Consider the following 17,349-nt stretch of genomic DNA (forward strand, 5'->3'; position numbering starts at 1 on the left):
CATAATCAAGGATATATACTTCTATATATATATATATATATATATATATATATCCTTCTCAAGTAGTTTTTATGCCTATACAAATATATATTCCTGTATGTACCTTTTATATACAAAAGTTAGCAAAACTATACACTAAACTTTGCAAAACTAGCAAAACACTTCTAAACTTTGCCTTTTTTAAACTTAACAAATCCTGACACCCTTTTCATATAAGTATTAGAAAGCTTTGTCATTTTATTTTACGACCACATAATATTAAATTGTATTCATTTTCCATGGTTTATTTAATTAGTCCCATACTGATTGATGTTTAGATCATGTCTAAAGGCTTTTTTTCCTGCATATATGAGAATTTGAAATTGAAAATATACCTGTGCTCACCCTAACTGAAAACTTAGGACCTCCATCACGCATCAGCATTACAGAGGAGAAGGCTGTGATGAGATCTTACTTAACCAGCTTCCAAGGTTTTATTAGTGATTTTTGCTCATTCTGAGTCATGTTGTACTTTCTTACAGTTAATGGTAACATTATTCTAATAGTCTTTTCAAGATTATTTAAAAACAAAATATTTCATAATCTCTGGTGACCGTTGTTTGCATTATCTTTTTTAAAAATTACTATTTAATTACGTGTTTAAAACTTATTTCTTTTGTTTTTGCCTTTTTTTTTGAACTAGATCCTTACAATAAATGAGGATGGATCACTTGGTTTGAAAACCCCTAAATCTCACGTTTGTGAGCACTGCAATGCTGCCTTTAGAACGAACTATCACTTACAGAGACATGTCTTCATTCATACAGGTATTTCTTGAATTGAAATGGGCTTGTGGCCATAAAGTTATTGTCTTTGTTATTTTCATCTTCGTGTAAACATCATTCATTCCTAAGACCACAGCTAATCTGGCATTCCAAATCAGAGATTTTGTAGGCCAGAATGTCAGAAGGAAACCAGGAAAAAATGTTGAATGAGAAAACAGTTAGCATGGATGTGTAAAATTAATTAAATAGTCTTAATTGGACACCTGTTTGGCTTAATGTGCTCCATTTAGCTAGAGAAATGATTAGAGAATGTATTATTAAAAGCCTGTTTGTCAATGTTCATTTTTTATGTATGCAAAATATCCAGACAGAGTTTAAAACATGGGTTTGGAAATCAAATATAAATAAATGATAGCTAAGATAATGAAGTTGTAGAGAACAGTATTAAAGATGGCAGACCTTTGGGTAAACAAACTAGACATGTAAGATGAAATGAGGAATAAAAACAGTTATAAGGGAGATTTGATGAATTAGGAAAATAGTGTCCCAGAAGCTGGAAGAAGCTAGAATTCCAAGCAGGGTGTGACCAACAGTGCCAGTGCCCTAGGGAGGATAGAGGTTAGAGAACCGAGAAAAAAATCTTTGGAATAAATAGCAAGGAGATCACAAGTAGCTTTTCAGAAAGCAGAGTATAAGGGTTAAACCACAAGTGGGCAGTGAAGAATTTGACTTAGAGTGGACTATTCTTTTAAGGAGGTGTAGTGAAAGGGAAGGAGAGAAAGTACTAAGGTAGAAGTGTTTCAGGACTGAAACAAGGTTTCTCAGCATAGAACAGTCCAGAGAATACTTTCCTTAAAAGGAAAAGCCCCAGCAGAGAGAGAAAGTTTGAAGAGACAAGATCTTTTTAAAAAGGGATGTTTAGAAAGTTCTGAAGGTTCTGAAGACAATATGTAGAAGGGCATAAATGGATGGTTAACTAGGGAGAAAACAGGATGGGCACACCGTCTTCCAAATAAAAAGAAAGAAAATATGTTTAAGACACGTGAGAACCTGTAGAGTTCTTTCTTACCCCATGATTTTAAAATTTAATTTTAAATTGTTTTACTTATTTCCTTTTCCCCCCTTGAATATATAGATCAAATTTAATCTCATTTTTATGTGATTGTGAGAATATGAATTTTTAAATCCTGGGAAAAAAATGGAGAGGAAATAAAATTCTGTTAATAACATCAAAAATTTGTATGGCTATTTTGTAATTTTCCAAAATTTGGGCATCTAAGATTTTTCTTTCCTCAGAAACAGTAACTAAAAACTGTTGTTTTATTCAGTAACTAATTTGTGGATGTGAAATTATTTTAAGGCGAAAAACCATTTCAATGTAGTCAATGTGACATGCGTTTCATACAGAAGTACCTGCTACAGAGACATGAGAAGATTCATACTGGTGAGTGTTAACCACCCTTACTAGGTTCATTAAAATGATTATTTCAGATGGCGGGAAGAATTTTTAATAAGTGGCAGTGACTTGCTGCCATTTCCATTGGTTTAGACTCTAAATCACAGGTTATCTTTTTTATCCCTTCAATAAATCAATGTTAACTGTTAAGACTTAACTTTAATGTCCAAGCCCAAGAAATTACTTTGAAATAGAGTTGCATAATAACCTAAAATATATGTTTAAAGTCACAAAAGGAAGGAAGGTTTTCTGAAATTGCTATTTCCTTAGGTGTTTACTAAGCTTTAAGTTATCATTCATTAGTCTGAGGTGGGAAGCGAATTCCTGACTACTGAAGCAGCAGTACAATTCATTCTCTTTCTTTGCATTTCGTGTGTATACCTTACCCTATCAGTAAACATGTAATCTTAAAAAGTTGAGAATTGCCGATTTCTCAGTCAAGTTATTAATGATTTAGAAATTAAATATTCTAGAGGATCATTATAAAGGAACACATACCTTAAAAACCTAAGTCTCATTTTAGAGCAAATATTTATTTGCATCTATTTTTGCCAGTGGTAAAACCAACTTTTATAAGTAACTTTGATTTAATAGTCTATTGACTTAACCTTTGTTGCCTCTAAGCATGTTGAAAAGTGTTTCTTTAGAATTGATTTCCAGTGTTTTGCTTTTTGTGATGGAATAAAAGCAGAGTTGGTAAATTTGTATAACTTTGAATTTTGCATTTGAATAGAATTGAGAATTGTGATAATATGAGAATATTGGAAATATTAAAGTTCTTCATATTTTTCTGTTTTAAAAGTACTCAAGCAAGTACCTACCCAGTGTTGTTATTTAGATGTGTTCTCATGGAACCTGCAGTATTTATGAAAGGACAGTTTGTCATATAGAAGCAACCTTTTCTGTCCGATAACTTTTTTTTTCAATTTTCTTTGCCCCTAAAAAGAAGCATGAATGTGTCTGATCTGCTTAAATAAAACTTCAGCCGGGCCGGGCGCGGTGGCTCACGCCTGTAATCTCAGCACTTTGGGAGGCAGAGGCGGGTGGATCACCTGAGGTCAGGAGTTCGATACCAGCCTGACCAACATGGAAGAAACCCCATCTCTACTAAAAATACAAAATTAGCCGGGCGTGGTGGCACGTGCCTGTAATCCCAGCTATTTGGGGGGCTGAGGCAGGAGAATCGCTTGAACCTGGGAGGCAGAGATTGCGGTGAGCCGAGATCGCGCCATTGCACTCCAGCCTGGGCAATAAAAGCGAAACTCTGTCTCAAAAAAAAAAAATAAATAAACAAATAAATAAAACAATGAAACTTTAACTGTGCAACACGTCTGTATGCTTGAATGTTCTACTTTTTAACAGTCATTTTGCACATTACTCATTTCAGTTTTTTAAGTAAATGTATTCATCTCTGTTAGAAGGGGCTATACTATGCACTATGGGAGAAAAAATTTATATTAGATTTTGTGTGACTTACAGCTAAATTTAAATTCCTATATAACAATAAAACCTGATCAGATAAAAATGAAAGTGATTATTTTTGTGTGTTCTTAATACCTGTTAGGGTTTGATATTTTACTCATTCATTCAACAAAAATTTATTGAGCATCCAGTGTTTTTCAAGCGCCAGAAATAAATAACATAAGGCAGTTTTTTTCTTTGCAGTTTATATTCTTGTGGGAAAATAGACGTGGAAAAACACACATATAAGCAAGCACAGTGCAGTTAAGTGTTCTAGAATTTTATACAAAATTCTGAAGATACTATTGTGCCCTGAGGAAGAGACACATGTGCTGTCTGTGGAAGTTACTTAGGGAAGGTGTCACAGAAAAGCTAAATGAGGCTAAGTTAAGAATATATGTGTGTGGGTGGGTGTGTATCTGAAAAAAATAGTTTTGAAACAGTACTTACCTTTGTTGCACTACGATATTTTGTATGTGTGTATGAATTTTTTTTTTTTTAAAGTGCTGGTCACAATTCTGTAATCAACTGCACTAGACCATGGGGCATCTTGGATTTAAGCAGAGTTTAATGGGTTGTTAATGTTTATTTAGAATTTACTAAGTACCAGAAAACTGTGTTAAATATCTCATTTCATCCTCACATTAATTGTGAAAGGCAGGAGTTATTACTATCCCCATTTTATAGATGAGGAGGTAGTAAGAAGTGCACAGAAGTTAAGGAACTTTCCCAAATGTGTATATCTAATAAATGATGGAACCAAGATTTCAGCTCAAGCCTCTGTGATTCCAGAGTACACATGTGAAATCACTGGCTATGCAGAATGGGACTAGAAGCGGAAAGTTATATTTGGGCCTTTTTGAGTTTTTCTTGCTCTGCTACTAAGCCAATTGTGGCTTAGCCTTCCTATAGGTATAGTAGCATCTAAGAGCGGTAGAAGCAAAGGCTGGAGTTCTCATATTATAGAGAACAATGTAGAAGAAGATAAGGAGTTGAGAGGAACCAGGGCAAAGCAATCACTAGGGTTCCTTAACAAAGAAAAGTTCTTTTGAAGAGAGAATCAGTTCTGCCCTATTGTTCCCTCCCCGCTAGGTGGAACTGATATAAGGGGATAGTTTTCTCTTCTTTACTTCATATTCTTGATTCTTTTTGTAGATTCTTTTCAAAGGCAGTAAAATGTTTTTTGTTAAACCTATTTGGGAATATATATCTAGAACCACAAATAGGTCTCCATCATTTATTATTATGTTCTTACTGTTCTTTCATTTTCTAAATGGCTTTTATTTTTGGAGGAGGGTAGTGCCCTAAAGTTTGCCCACGTGAAGGCTTTCTTTCTCTGTAGGCCCTTAGTTTAGAAGAATACATTTAAATAGTTACAGCATTAAAAAAGATTTTCCATATTTCTATCCATTTTCTAATTGTCAAGTGAGTAATGAGTCACCTAACTGACCCTCAAAGGTTGGTGAAAACCATCAGCCCTTAAAGGCTCCATTTTCCATACACCCTTCCTTCTCCCTTTAGGTCTCATTATACTGTCTCCTCCTGGTCCCTCAAGCCTCCAAGCCCGTTCTCTGCCCCTTTGCAACATGGTTAAAAATCATTACTCGCTTGGTAGCTGTGGCCAACCATAAAGAAACCTGTGTCTTACTAAAACTAAGAACATAGTTGATTTGGTTTCAAAAGGTAAAATGTTTAACATGCCCTAGACAGGCTATTATTTAATTTCATTTCCTAAATTTGGGCTTGGCTATGAAATACCAATTTAGGGGAGTGTACTTTTTCATCCAAAGGCTGATCCCTGAAATTCTGGTTTAAGCTTTATTCCTTTAGATTAAGGCACTGAAAACTCACATTTTAAATACCCTCAGGACTGCTATTTTTGGCAATTATGGGAGATTTACCTTTTTTGTGAATATTATCTTTTTTGTAAATATCACAGATCCTTTATTTAGGTGATGTTTTGGGTGTGCGAGAGAAGATGAGGACTTGAGGCTAAGGTTGAAGATAATTCTAATTGTTCATTTTGTTTAGGGCCAGAATTACTGATCAAGTGCATATCAAGGTTAAATATTTATCATCACTGGCAGATTTCCTTGTGGATCAAGTACTTTTGTCTGACGTGCCCTTTCCTTGTCTAAGGTGCCTATTTTAAAAATGCATATATAGAATAAATGTTAGAATGGCATATATCCGTAGTTGTGTTATTTTCTTCTCACCCAATGAGCATTTTACTCTAAGAAACTTCCAGTCTTATCACCAAGAGGGATTGAAGAGTAAAAAACCTAAGTACCATTTTTAATTTTAGTTTTGTAAATTCCTCTAAATAGTAAGCCACAGAATACCTACCCTGATGTTCTGTTATACAAATTATGGTTGCTTTTTAGTTATGCCAGGTTTCATAATTTATTTTTTATTTTAATTAGTAAAAATGTTACGAAGCTATTTCTATAGGGAAGTTTTTATAAATGATTCTCCTCCTGGCTGGGTGTGGTGGCTCACACCGTAATCCCAGCACTTAGGGAGGCTGAGGCAGGCGGATCATGAGGTCAGGAGTTTGAGAACAGCCTGGCCAACATAGTGAAACCCGATCTCTGCTAAAAATACAAAAATTAGCCGGGTGTGGTGGCACAAGCCTTTAGTCCCAGCTACTCGGGAGGCTGAGGCAGGAGAATCGTTTGAACCTGGGAGGCAGAGATTGTGGTGAGCTGAGATTATGCCATTGCACTCCAGCCTGGGCAACAGAGCCAGACTTCATCTCAAAAAAAAAAAGAGATTCTCCTCCCAAAAACAAAAGAAATTTTTGAAAAAACGAAATCACTCAGAATTATATATGTTCACTAGGTTTCTTTTTCCATAAGGTTCTTTTTTGAGCCTTTAGTTCTTAGATGTATACAGTTCTGTCTTTAAAAATACAAAAATACTGGAAAACCTGTCATCTAAGTTGGTGTTCTTCATGCCTAAAAATACAGCAGTCCTCTTTTCCTCTTTACTATGACTTTTATTCACAACTGTATAAAATAGCTGTATTAAATAGCTGAATAATAACGCACTTTTATTTTTGTAAACCAGTTGGGTTAATGGGATGGGGTTAGAGAGAATGTTGATTTACCCTTGACTAACGTAGCTTAACCCTTTTTATTTCCCTTAGTATGGTTCAGTTATTGATAAAAATTAGTTTTCTGCTCACGTTTTTCAAGCCCTAATTTATAGTTAATTAGCTTTAACAGAGAAGTCTTAAGAAAGAAAATGTTAAAGACCTACTTAGAGTTTAACTCTTAATTTGTGAGGATGAAGGAAATGAATACTGTTTGTATAACTGAGAATGTTGTGTGCACTACAAGCTCCTGGCATTGTGATTGCTAAAGCCCAGACTGCACTGGCATGGACAGATCTTGCCAAGGAAGTATTAAGCAGAGAAGTATGGATTGCTGGGACTGACATTTTCTGCTTTAACAAAGCTTTCAGAAACCATTTTTTTTAAATCTGCAAAGCTGTTAATAATTCCTACTAAAAGATTGGTTATACATAAAACATGCAAAAGCTTAACACTATATATCAAAATATCTCAGTAAAGACAATAAAAGAAATCATGTATATGTGTGTGTATATATGTATATAATTAAAGTATGGTGTAATTATATATATAAATTTATAAAAACCTGATATATGTATAAAAATATTAAACCATACTTAAATTTTTTTTTTGTTTAGGAGGATAGGAGAAGTCATCCAGAAGATTGATTCCATTTTATTATTATGTCTTACAACAGAAATATGGCAAATCAGAGGCTTTATAATGAAAGTTGCCCAGTTTTCAATTAAGTGTGTATATTTTATGGATGAGTATCCCTACCCCTCAAATCTATATAGAATGTTCTTTGTTAGTTCATAGCAGCTATATTTAAAAAAGATGTTTAGCATTTGTTTTAACAAGTCTTTAACAAATTGAGACTTGGTTGAAGTGGTCTCGTTCTTCTATGTAGTCATTGAGTGAATGAACATGTGAATCCTGCGACTCACAGTTTGATAAAGCATATGTCAAATTTCCAACACAGTGGTGCAGACAACCTGAGCTTTAGAATTTCATTGAAATAGACCAGACAGGATTCAGATTGGGGCTTCATGGAAGAGATAGAATTTAAGTGACCCTAAGAGTGAATTTGATTTAGACTTTGTAATCCATGTGTTGCATGGGAGTCAAGTGTCATCACAGGAACCATAGGTAGTAAAGCAAAGGCATGATGGAAGCCAGGACCAGAAGGAAAATCTACAGTGTACTGAGGGAAGTTGGGAATCGTTGAGCAAGAATAGGTAAACAGATACTCAGATAATAGATTCAGAAACACACACAGTTAAAGTTAAAACTGAGGCAGACAAGGCAAACACCCAGACACTTGAAGATGCTGGACAAGAGGCCAAGCAGTGTGTCATATATGCTGGCTTAGAAGAACCAGAAGGAGGCAGGTACTTCATTGTAGTTTAAAAAAAACTAGCAATTCCTAAGAATTCATCATTATCATAAGCCTAGTGATACTCAAGTAAATTTATTGAGTACCTGTTCTCCACCAAGCACTGGTAACCCCATACATAAATTGTCTCACTTTATCCACACAACAGTCCTGTGAGGAGGGTACTGGTATTCCTGTTTTACAGATGAGGTTCAAAATGATTAAGTCACCTCCGTCAGTGTGTATAACTGGTAAATAACAATCTAGCTCTTCAAAGTTTGTGCCCTTAACCAATATGCTATTGAAAGGGTACATCAAATACCAAGGAAATTTCGAAGTGACATCAACTTTTGGTTTTAACCAGGGAGATTTTTATTTTGTTCAGGTAAGGGCAAAGCCAGTCCTGGACCTGGCCTGTAACCTGTATGTATGTAGCCTTCTATGCTTCACTGAAAGGAAGTCTGTGGGTGGAGGGGTAAGACCGGATTTCACAATGGAGTGGGCAGAGACAAGATGTGCATGTAAATAGCCGTTCTGAGGAGAGCAGGAAGGACGGGGAGAGTGGGGGTGAGGAGATAAGTCTAGAAAGCTTGATTTTGGAATTGCATTGTCTAGCCTTGATGCTAAGCTAAGGAGTGTCAGATTTATCTTGCAAAGCATTACAAGATACCAAGGCATTTAACTGCCATGTTAAAAAAAATACTGTTTTGTGAGGAAAGATGGAAATTTGGAAAATATGTTACTGTTTTGTTAATCATAATATGAAAAAAATTGTATAATATTTAATATTTTTATGCAAAAATATTTAATCATAATTACAAATGTATTAATCAAATTTAGGTATTTAAATTTTTCTAAAACAAATGGAACAACATAGTTAAGCTTTAAGGAATGTAATATTACTTTAGTTTTGGTCATTTTGAGAAAGTAGGTAAAACTTAAATACTTTTTTTGTTTTCAGAGGTGAAGTCTCCCTCTGTTGCCTAGGCTGGAGTGCAGTGGCGTGATCATAGCTCACTGCAGCCTCTACCTCCTGGGCTCAAACAATCCTCCCGCCTTAGCTTCCCTGAGTTTCTGGGACTACAGGGGTGCACCAGCATGCCTGACTGAAGTTACTTTTGACAGTAGTTTCTTATTTTTCTTATTTGACCATAGTATGGTTTGATTTCCCCTTTTAAAATATTTTCAAAAACTGTAGAAAGTGTACTCTAAAACAAGATAAGTTTCTCTACTCTTTGACTTGTTAACCTGCCTTCCTTTAATGTAGGGCCCCTTGAAAAATTATTTTACATTCTACAGAAGATGAAACATTCGTTCAGTTGGGTCTCGATATAATGCTTTGTTTGACAAATTATTTCACACCATATTCTTTTGGAAAAATAATTACTTCTTTAAACTCAGACTCCCGAAGACCTCAGGATTTTTGAATATTGGAAGCATACCACCATGCCTGGGTAATCTTTTTTAATTTTTTGTATTTTTTTTTAAGAGATGGGGTCTCCCTATCTATCCCAGGCTGGTCTGGAACTCCTGGGCTCAAGCGATCCTCCCATTTTGGCCTCCCAGAGTGCTGGGATTATAGGCGTGAGCCACTGTGCCTAGCGTCAGTGTACATTTTTAATTATTCCAGAAAATATACTCCGGTAATTATACTATTTGCAATTATACTATTCCAGAAAATATATTCTGGCAAATATACTAGATAATTAAGTTTACTCTTAATTACCTAGGAGTGAATTGACAAGGTTGTAGTTTGATTATTACAATTTTTTTTAGTTAAAATTTTTACTTTAGATTCAGGGGGTACATATACAAGTTTCTTACAAGGGGATATTGCACGATTCTGAGATTTGGGCTTCTATTGATTCTGTCACCCAGTCAGTGAACCTAGTACCCAATAGGAAGTTTTTCAGGCCTTTCCCCCACTCCTCCTCCTGTTCCTTTTGGAGTCCCTAGTGTCTGTTGTTCCCATTTTTATGTCTGCATGTACCCAAGATTTAGCTACCACTTGTAAGTGGGAATATGTGTTACTTAGTTTTCTATTTTTTACGTTAACTCACTTAGGGTGATGGACTCTAGCTGCATCCATGTTGCTGCAAAAGACATGATTTTGCTCTTTTTATACCTGTATAGTATTCCATGGTGTATATGTACCCCATTTTCTTTATCCAGTCCACTGCTGATGGATACCTATGTTGATTGTGTGTCTTTGCTGTTGTGAATGGTACTGCCATAAACCTATGAGTGCATGTGTCATTCGGTAGAATTTTTTTTTTTTTCTTTTGGGCATGTACCCAGTAATGGGATTGCTGGGTCAAATGGTAGTTCTATTTTTACTTCCTTGAGAAATCTCTAGACTGCTTTTCACAGTGGCTGAAATAATTCACATTTCTACCAATAGTGTATAAATGTTCCCTTTTCTGTGTAGCTTCACCAACATATGTTATTTTTTGACATTTTAGTAATAGCCCTTCTTAGGGGTGTGAGAGAGTATGTCATTATGGTGTTCTTTTTTTTTTTTTTTTTTTAAGATGGTGTTGCTATGTCACTTAGGCTGGTGTGCAATGGCATGATCTGGGCTCACTGCGGCCTCGACCTCCTAGGCTCAAGTGATCCTCCCACCTCAGGCTTCCGAGTAGCTGGCACTGCAGGTGCACACCACCACTCCCAGTTAATTTTTGCTTTTTGTAGAGATCAGGCTTCAACGTGTTGCCCAGGCTGGTCTCAAATTGCTGGGCTCAAGTGATCCACCTACCTTAGCCTCCCAAAGTACTGAGATTACAGGAATGAGCCACTGTGCCTGGCTTTTTTCATATACTGACTGCTTGTATGTCTTATTTTGAGAAGTGTCTGTTCTCATGTCCTTTGACCAGTTTTTAATGGGGTTAATTGTTTTTTACTTGTTGATTTAACTGCCTTACAGGTTCTAGATATTAGTTTCTTGTTGAATGCGTAGTTTGAGAATGTTTTCTCCCATTCTGTAGGTTGTCTGTTTACTCTGCTGATTCTTTTGCTATGCAGAAATGCTAGTTTCTTCAGGTGTCACTTGTCAGTTTTTGTTTTTGTTGCAGCTTTTTTGTAGATACCAGGTCTTGCCATGTTGCCTAGGCTGGTCTTGAACTCCTGGCCTCAAGCAGTCCTCTTACTTTGGCCTCCCAAAGTGCTAGGATTGCAGGTGTGAGCCACTGTGCCCTGCCTGTCAGTTTTCGTTGTTTTTGCAATTGCTGGACTTAGTCATAAATTCTTTGCCAAGGCTTGTGTCTGGAAGGGTATTTCCTAGGTTTTCTTCCAGGATTTTTATCGTTTTATGTCTTACATTTAAGTCTTTAATTTGTCTTGCATTAATTTTTGCATATGGTGATAGGTAGGAGTCCAGTTTCATTCTTCCCGATATGGTTAGCTAGTTTCCGCTGCTCCATTAGGAGTCTTTTCCCCACTGATTATTTTTTGCCAACTTTCTTGAATATCGGTTGGTTGTAGGTGCAGCTTTGTTTTCTGGGTTCTCTGTTCTGTTCCATTGGTTTGTGTATCTAATTTTGTACCAGTACCATGCTGTTTTGGTTACTGTAGCCTGTAGTATAGTTTGAAGTCCTGGTTTTATTCTTTTTGGTTAGGATTGCTTTGGCTGTTGGGGCTGTCGTTTTGTTTGTTTGTTTTTTGTTTTTTGATTCTATATAAATTTTAGAATAGTTTTTTTCTATTTCTGTGAAAAATGACATTGGTAGTTTGATAGGGATGGTGGTGAATCTGTAGATTGCTTTGGGAAGTATGGACATTCTAATGGCATTGATTCCTTCTAGTTCATTAACATGGAACATTTTTTTCATTTGTTTATGTCATCTATGATTTCCTTCAGCAGTGTTTTGTAGTTCTTCTTATAGAGATCTTTCACCTTGGTTAGATGTATTTCTAGGGTATGAGGGGGGGGTGTGTGTGTGTGTGTTTATGTGCGTCTAGTGTAAATGGGATTATGTTCATGATTTGTCTCTCAGCTGAATGTTGGTGTATAGAAATGCTGTTGATTTTGTATTCTGAAACTTTACTGAAATTGTTTATCACGTGTAGGAGTCTTTTGGCAGAGTCTTTAGGGTTTTCTAGATACTGAATCATATGGTCAGCAAAGAGAGACGATTTGACTTTCTCTTTTCCTGTTTGGATGCCTTTTATTTCTTTCTCTTGCCTGATTGCTCTGGCTAGGACTTCCAGTACTGTGTTGAAGAGGAGTGATGAGAATGGGAGTCCTTGTCTTGTTCCAGTTCTTAGGGGGAATGTGTCCAGCTTTTGCTTGTTCAGCATAATGTTGATTGTGGTTTGTCATAGATACCTGTTATTATTGTGAGGTATGTTCCTTTGATGCTTAGTTTTTTGAGGATTTTTATAATGAAAGGATGTTGGATTTTATCAAAAGCTGTTTCTGTGTCTATTGAGCTGATCATATGATTATGTGATTTTTGTTTTTAATTCTGTTTATTTGGTGAATCACATTCATTGATTTGCGTATGGTGAGCCAGCTTTGCATCCCGGGAATAAAGCATACTTGATCAAACTGAATTAACTTTTTGTTGTACTCCTAGATTCAGTTTACTAGTATTTTGTTCTGGATTTTTGCATCTATTTCCATCAGGGATGCTGGCCTTTAGTGTTTTTTTTTTTCTCATTGTGTCTTTGCCAGATTTTGGTATCAGGATGATACTGGTTTCGTAGAATGAGTTAGGGAGGAATCCCTTCTCCTTGATTTTTTGGAATAGTTTCAGTAGGACTGGTACCAGCTGTCTTTTGTACATTTGGTAGAATTCAGCTGTGAATCCATCTGGTCCAGGGCTTTCCCCCCTCCCCCTGGTTGGTGTGTTTTTTATTAGTGATTTAATTTTGAAACTCCTTATTGATCTGTTCAAGATTTGAATTTTTTCCTGATTCAATCTTGGGAGGTTGTGTGTTTATAAGAATTTAACTGTATTCTCTAGATTTTCTAGTTTTTGTTTATAGGGGTGTTCGTAATAATCTCCTTGGAGCTTTTGTATTTCTGTGGGATTAGTTGTAATGTCACTTTTGTTGTTTCTGATTGTGCTTACTTGAATTTTTTCCTTTGTTAATCTAGCTAGTGGTCTGTTAGTCTTGTTTATCCTTTCAAAAAACCAACTTTTTGTTTTGTTGATTCTTTGTATGGTTTTGGGGTCTCAGTTTCATTTAGTTCTACTCTGTTTTATTCCTTTAGCCTTGGGATTAGTTTGTTCTTGTTTTTCTAATTCCTTTAGGTGTGATGTTACATTGTTAATTTGAAATCTTTCTGTCCTCTTGATATGGGAGTTTAATGCTATAAACTTTCCTCTTAATACTGCTTTTGCTGCATTCTATAGATTTTGGTAGGTTGTGTCTCTTGTTTTCATTTATTTCAAAGAATATTTTGATTTCTGCCTTAATTTGATTGTTTATCCAAAAGTCATTCAGGAGCAAGTTGTTTAGTTTCTAGTAATTATGTGGTTTTGAGGGTTCTTCTTGGTATTGATACCTATTTTTATTCCACTGTGGTCTGAGAATGTGCTTGGTATGACTTCCATTTTTTTTAATTTATTGAGACTTGATTTATGGCCCAGCATGAGGTTGATCTTAGAGTATGTTCTGTGTGCAAATGAGAAAAATGTATTTTCTGTGGTTGTTGGGTAGAGTATTCTGTAGAGGTCTATTAGGTCCAATTGGTCAAGTGAGAAATCAGACACTTGTCCAGAATTTCTGTGTTAGTTTTCTGCCTCATTTAATGCTGTCAGTGGGATGTTGAAGTCTCCCACTATTGTATGGCTGTATACATCTTTTCCTAGGTTTAGACATATTTGCTTTATGAATCTAGGTGCTCCAGTTTTGGGTGCGTATATATTTAGGATAGCTAAGTCTTTTTATTGAATTGAATCCTTTGTCATTATAAAATGACCTTCTTTGTCTTTTTTTACTGTTGGTTTAAAGTCTGTTTTATCTGATACAAGAATAATGACCCCTACTCTTTCTTGTTTTACATTTGTGTGATTAGTTAAAATTAAAGAGACAAATGCATTCATGAAAAAAACAAAATGACTGCAAACACAAAAAGAACAACCTATTTGTTGCTGTTTGAAGACCCACAGTATTCTATATGGGCCTATTGTACTTATATAATGGAGGAACTCTACCTTAAAAATCATATATATTCTTTCCCACTTCATCCCTCTTCACCTTAAAAATCAGTCATATATGGTCTTGCCCACTTCACCAACCTTTGAGTTCTTTATCAATGGATAGAGGGAGAGGACATGGAGTTTGATCCACTGTGACTCTAGAGTCCTGAGAAAGTCCAACTTTATCCCAATAGAAAAATCTTGTGCTCTACCTGTTCTTCAGACATTTTGTTTTCTTAAATGATGTTTAGGAGAAATAGACAGTGGACCTATAGGAACCTGAAAGGTATTATTTTAAAATGTTAGGATTCTGTGACAGATCCAAGGGGGTTTGGCTTATGCAGAAACCTTCAACAGAAATACTAGAGACAGTCTGGGAAACTTTTGAAGTGCTGTTGTTAAGAAGATGAGATACCAGGCAAGGCTGAAGAAGCTCTTGATTGTTACAGGATGGGTGGAAGCTGGCTACTAAAAGCAATATTGATGCTATGCTTTAATCATCCAGACTTCTGGTAGATTATTTAATAGGAGAATTTGCTCAATGTCTAACATTATCTAGGCCTTTTCTGACATTAAAAAGTAAAATATTGCAGCAAAAAAATAAGTAGTAGTAACATACTGTCTTAGCAGAATAGAAGTATTTTTGTTCATTTCCCCCCTTGTATTTTACGTGATATTTTGTATTTGAAAGCTGTTCTTGGAATATTGTGTGTAAACTTGAAGTTTACATGAAGTCATTACTCTTTTGAACTGAGAGTTAAAGCTACTTACTCTGTAACAGTCTGGATATATTTGCTCATCAGTGTTTGCATTGTAGATCTAATTAATTAGCTATTAAATTTTTTTCCCCTGAAGGAAACTAACTTCTGAAACTAATCTCAGTCTCTCTTTCCCCTGCCTCATTGAAATGATTGTTTTATAATGAGATTTCTTAGGAATACTACTATCATACTCTAGCAAAGTATATTTTATTAGGTGATAAGGGTCTGAAAAAGACCTTAAGACTGAAAATGGAATGAAATGGACATGAAAGACATTTCAGAGGAAGAATAATTACAGGTGAAATTTAATAGTAGTATAAACAGAAGAAATTGGAGTGAAACTAATATAGGAGAATGGCTTTTAAACTTTTTTTGATGGAACTCTGATTCTCAAATGAAATCCTACATGGTATCAACATCAATAGTCAATTAAAAAACAAAGCAGATGATTTCAAGTGGCTTTCCTTGGCTATTGATGAGTTGACAGATGGTACCAATTACTATGATCTGTTTCTACCCACTTCTGACACCAAATGTGTGGGTTTTTCCTCATACCAACAAACACTTCTCCAACTCTGGACACCAGCCGGTGTCCTATTATACAGTTTAATTAAATGCTGACACTAACTACTTGGAGTTAGCATCAGATCCTGCAAGTTAAGGGCTCAGTCCCACAAGGCTGCCCCCTGTTCAGATGCCAATCACAAGTTTAGGCCTCTTGTACTTCTGACCAACTGGCTATAAATCACAGGGGGAGGGAGTTTGAATAATTTGCTATAACAGTTTACAGAACCCAGGAAAGCACTTTACTTACATTTACCATTTTATTATAAAGGATACAGATGAACAGCCAGATGAAGAGGGTCCACAGGACAAGGTCTGGAAGGGTCCCAGGTACCGGAGCTTCTGTCTTGTGGATTTAGGGTGTGCCACCATCCTGGCACTTGGATGTGTTCACCAACCCAGAAGCTCTCAATACCTCATTACTTAGGGACTTTTATGGAGGTTAGTAATGTAGGCATGATGGATTGATCATTAACTCAGTTTCTAGCCCTTCTTCCGTTCCTGGAGGTTGAGGAGAATGGGGCTGAAATTTCTAGGCTTCTACTCAAGGCCTTGTCTTTCTGGTGACCAGCCCCTATCCTGAAGCTATCTAGGGTCCCAGAAAGAGTCTCCTCATTAGAATGAAAGAGGCTCCTATCACCCAGGAAATTCCTAGGATTTTAGGAGTTCTGTGTCAGGAACAAAAGACACTCCTATCACTCAGGAAATTGAAAGGATTTTAGGAGCTCTGTCAGGAATCAGGGACAAAGACCAAATACTAGAACAAAAGATGCTTTTATCACCCCAATCACTCAGGAAATTACTAGAGTTTTAGGAGCTCTTTGTCTGGACCTGGGGACAAAAATTGAATGTATATTTCTTTTTCTTTTTTTGAGACGGAGTCTTTCTCTTATTTCCCAGGCTGGAGTGCAGTGGCATAATCTCGACTCACTGCAACCTCAGCCTCCCAGGTTCATGTGATTCTCCTGCCCCAGCCTCCTGAGTAGCTGGGATTACAGGTGCATGCTACCACACCTGACTAATTTTTGTATTTGTAGTAGAGACAGGGTTCCACCATGTTGGCCAGGCTGGTCTTGAACTCCTCACCTCAGGTGACCCACCCGCCTTTGCCTCCCAAAGTCCTGGGATTACAGGCAGAGCCACCGTGCCCAGCCTAAATATATATTTCTTCTTTTACTACAATATTACACTGTTACTTATTCAAGAAGTCAATACAAGGTTTGAAGTGACTGAAGAATTCGTCTCTGTGCAAGAACCATAGGCAAGAATAGTTTCAAAATGGAATTATACACTTTAAATGGATAAATGGAATGGTATGCAACTTAAATGTCAAGGTGTTTTCAAAAAAATGAATATTTTAAAGAACTTGACAAAACATTATTTTAATATAAACTGAAGTGGATCTGCTAAGTTGTGTTACAGCGAATGGTGGGGAAAAAAAATACATGTGGAACAGAATAGTTTAGTTGGACTAATTTACGAAGCTTGAGAAATAATACAAAGCATTTAAAGTTTATGGCCTTTCATGGTAGTATTTGTGACCAGTACTTTGTGAGAAACATTTGAATACATTATGTGTCATTGAACCAATAGTGTGAATAGTGAACTTCATTTGCTCTGGTGGACTTAACTGTTATCAATGTTCTGTGAATTTCTGTCAGCTATGGAAGCTGAATGTTCTGACTTACTCTACTGTATAGCAGTTTAATATCTTAGAAATGGTAAAGTCTTATTGGGAGCTTTTGAATG

At 36.1% G+C, this 17,349-nt stretch overlaps 1 protein-coding gene across 4 annotated transcripts in view; it reads left to right on the forward strand.

The window, feature by feature from the left end:
• ZNF148 (zinc finger protein 148) overlaps nt 1–17,349 on the forward strand; it is a 105,006-nt gene that overhangs the window by 58,144 nt on the left and 29,513 nt on the right. For all 4 annotated transcript variants that reach the window (XM_011971529.1, XM_011971530.1, XM_011971532.1 and 1 more), the window contains 2 exons: nt 683–806; nt 2,125–2,208. In XM_011971529.1, coding sequence (XP_011826919.1) covers nt 683–806; nt 2,125–2,208 — 208 coding nt within the window. The remainder of the gene's footprint in view (nt 1–682; nt 807–2,124; nt 2,209–17,349) is intronic.

This window comes from Mandrillus leucophaeus, unplaced genomic scaffold, assembly GCF_000951045.1.
Source record: "Mandrillus leucophaeus isolate KB7577 unplaced genomic scaffold, Mleu.le_1.0 Scaffold123, whole genome shotgun sequence".
Classification (NCBI taxonomy): Eukaryota; Metazoa; Chordata; class Mammalia; order Primates; family Cercopithecidae; genus Mandrillus; species Mandrillus leucophaeus.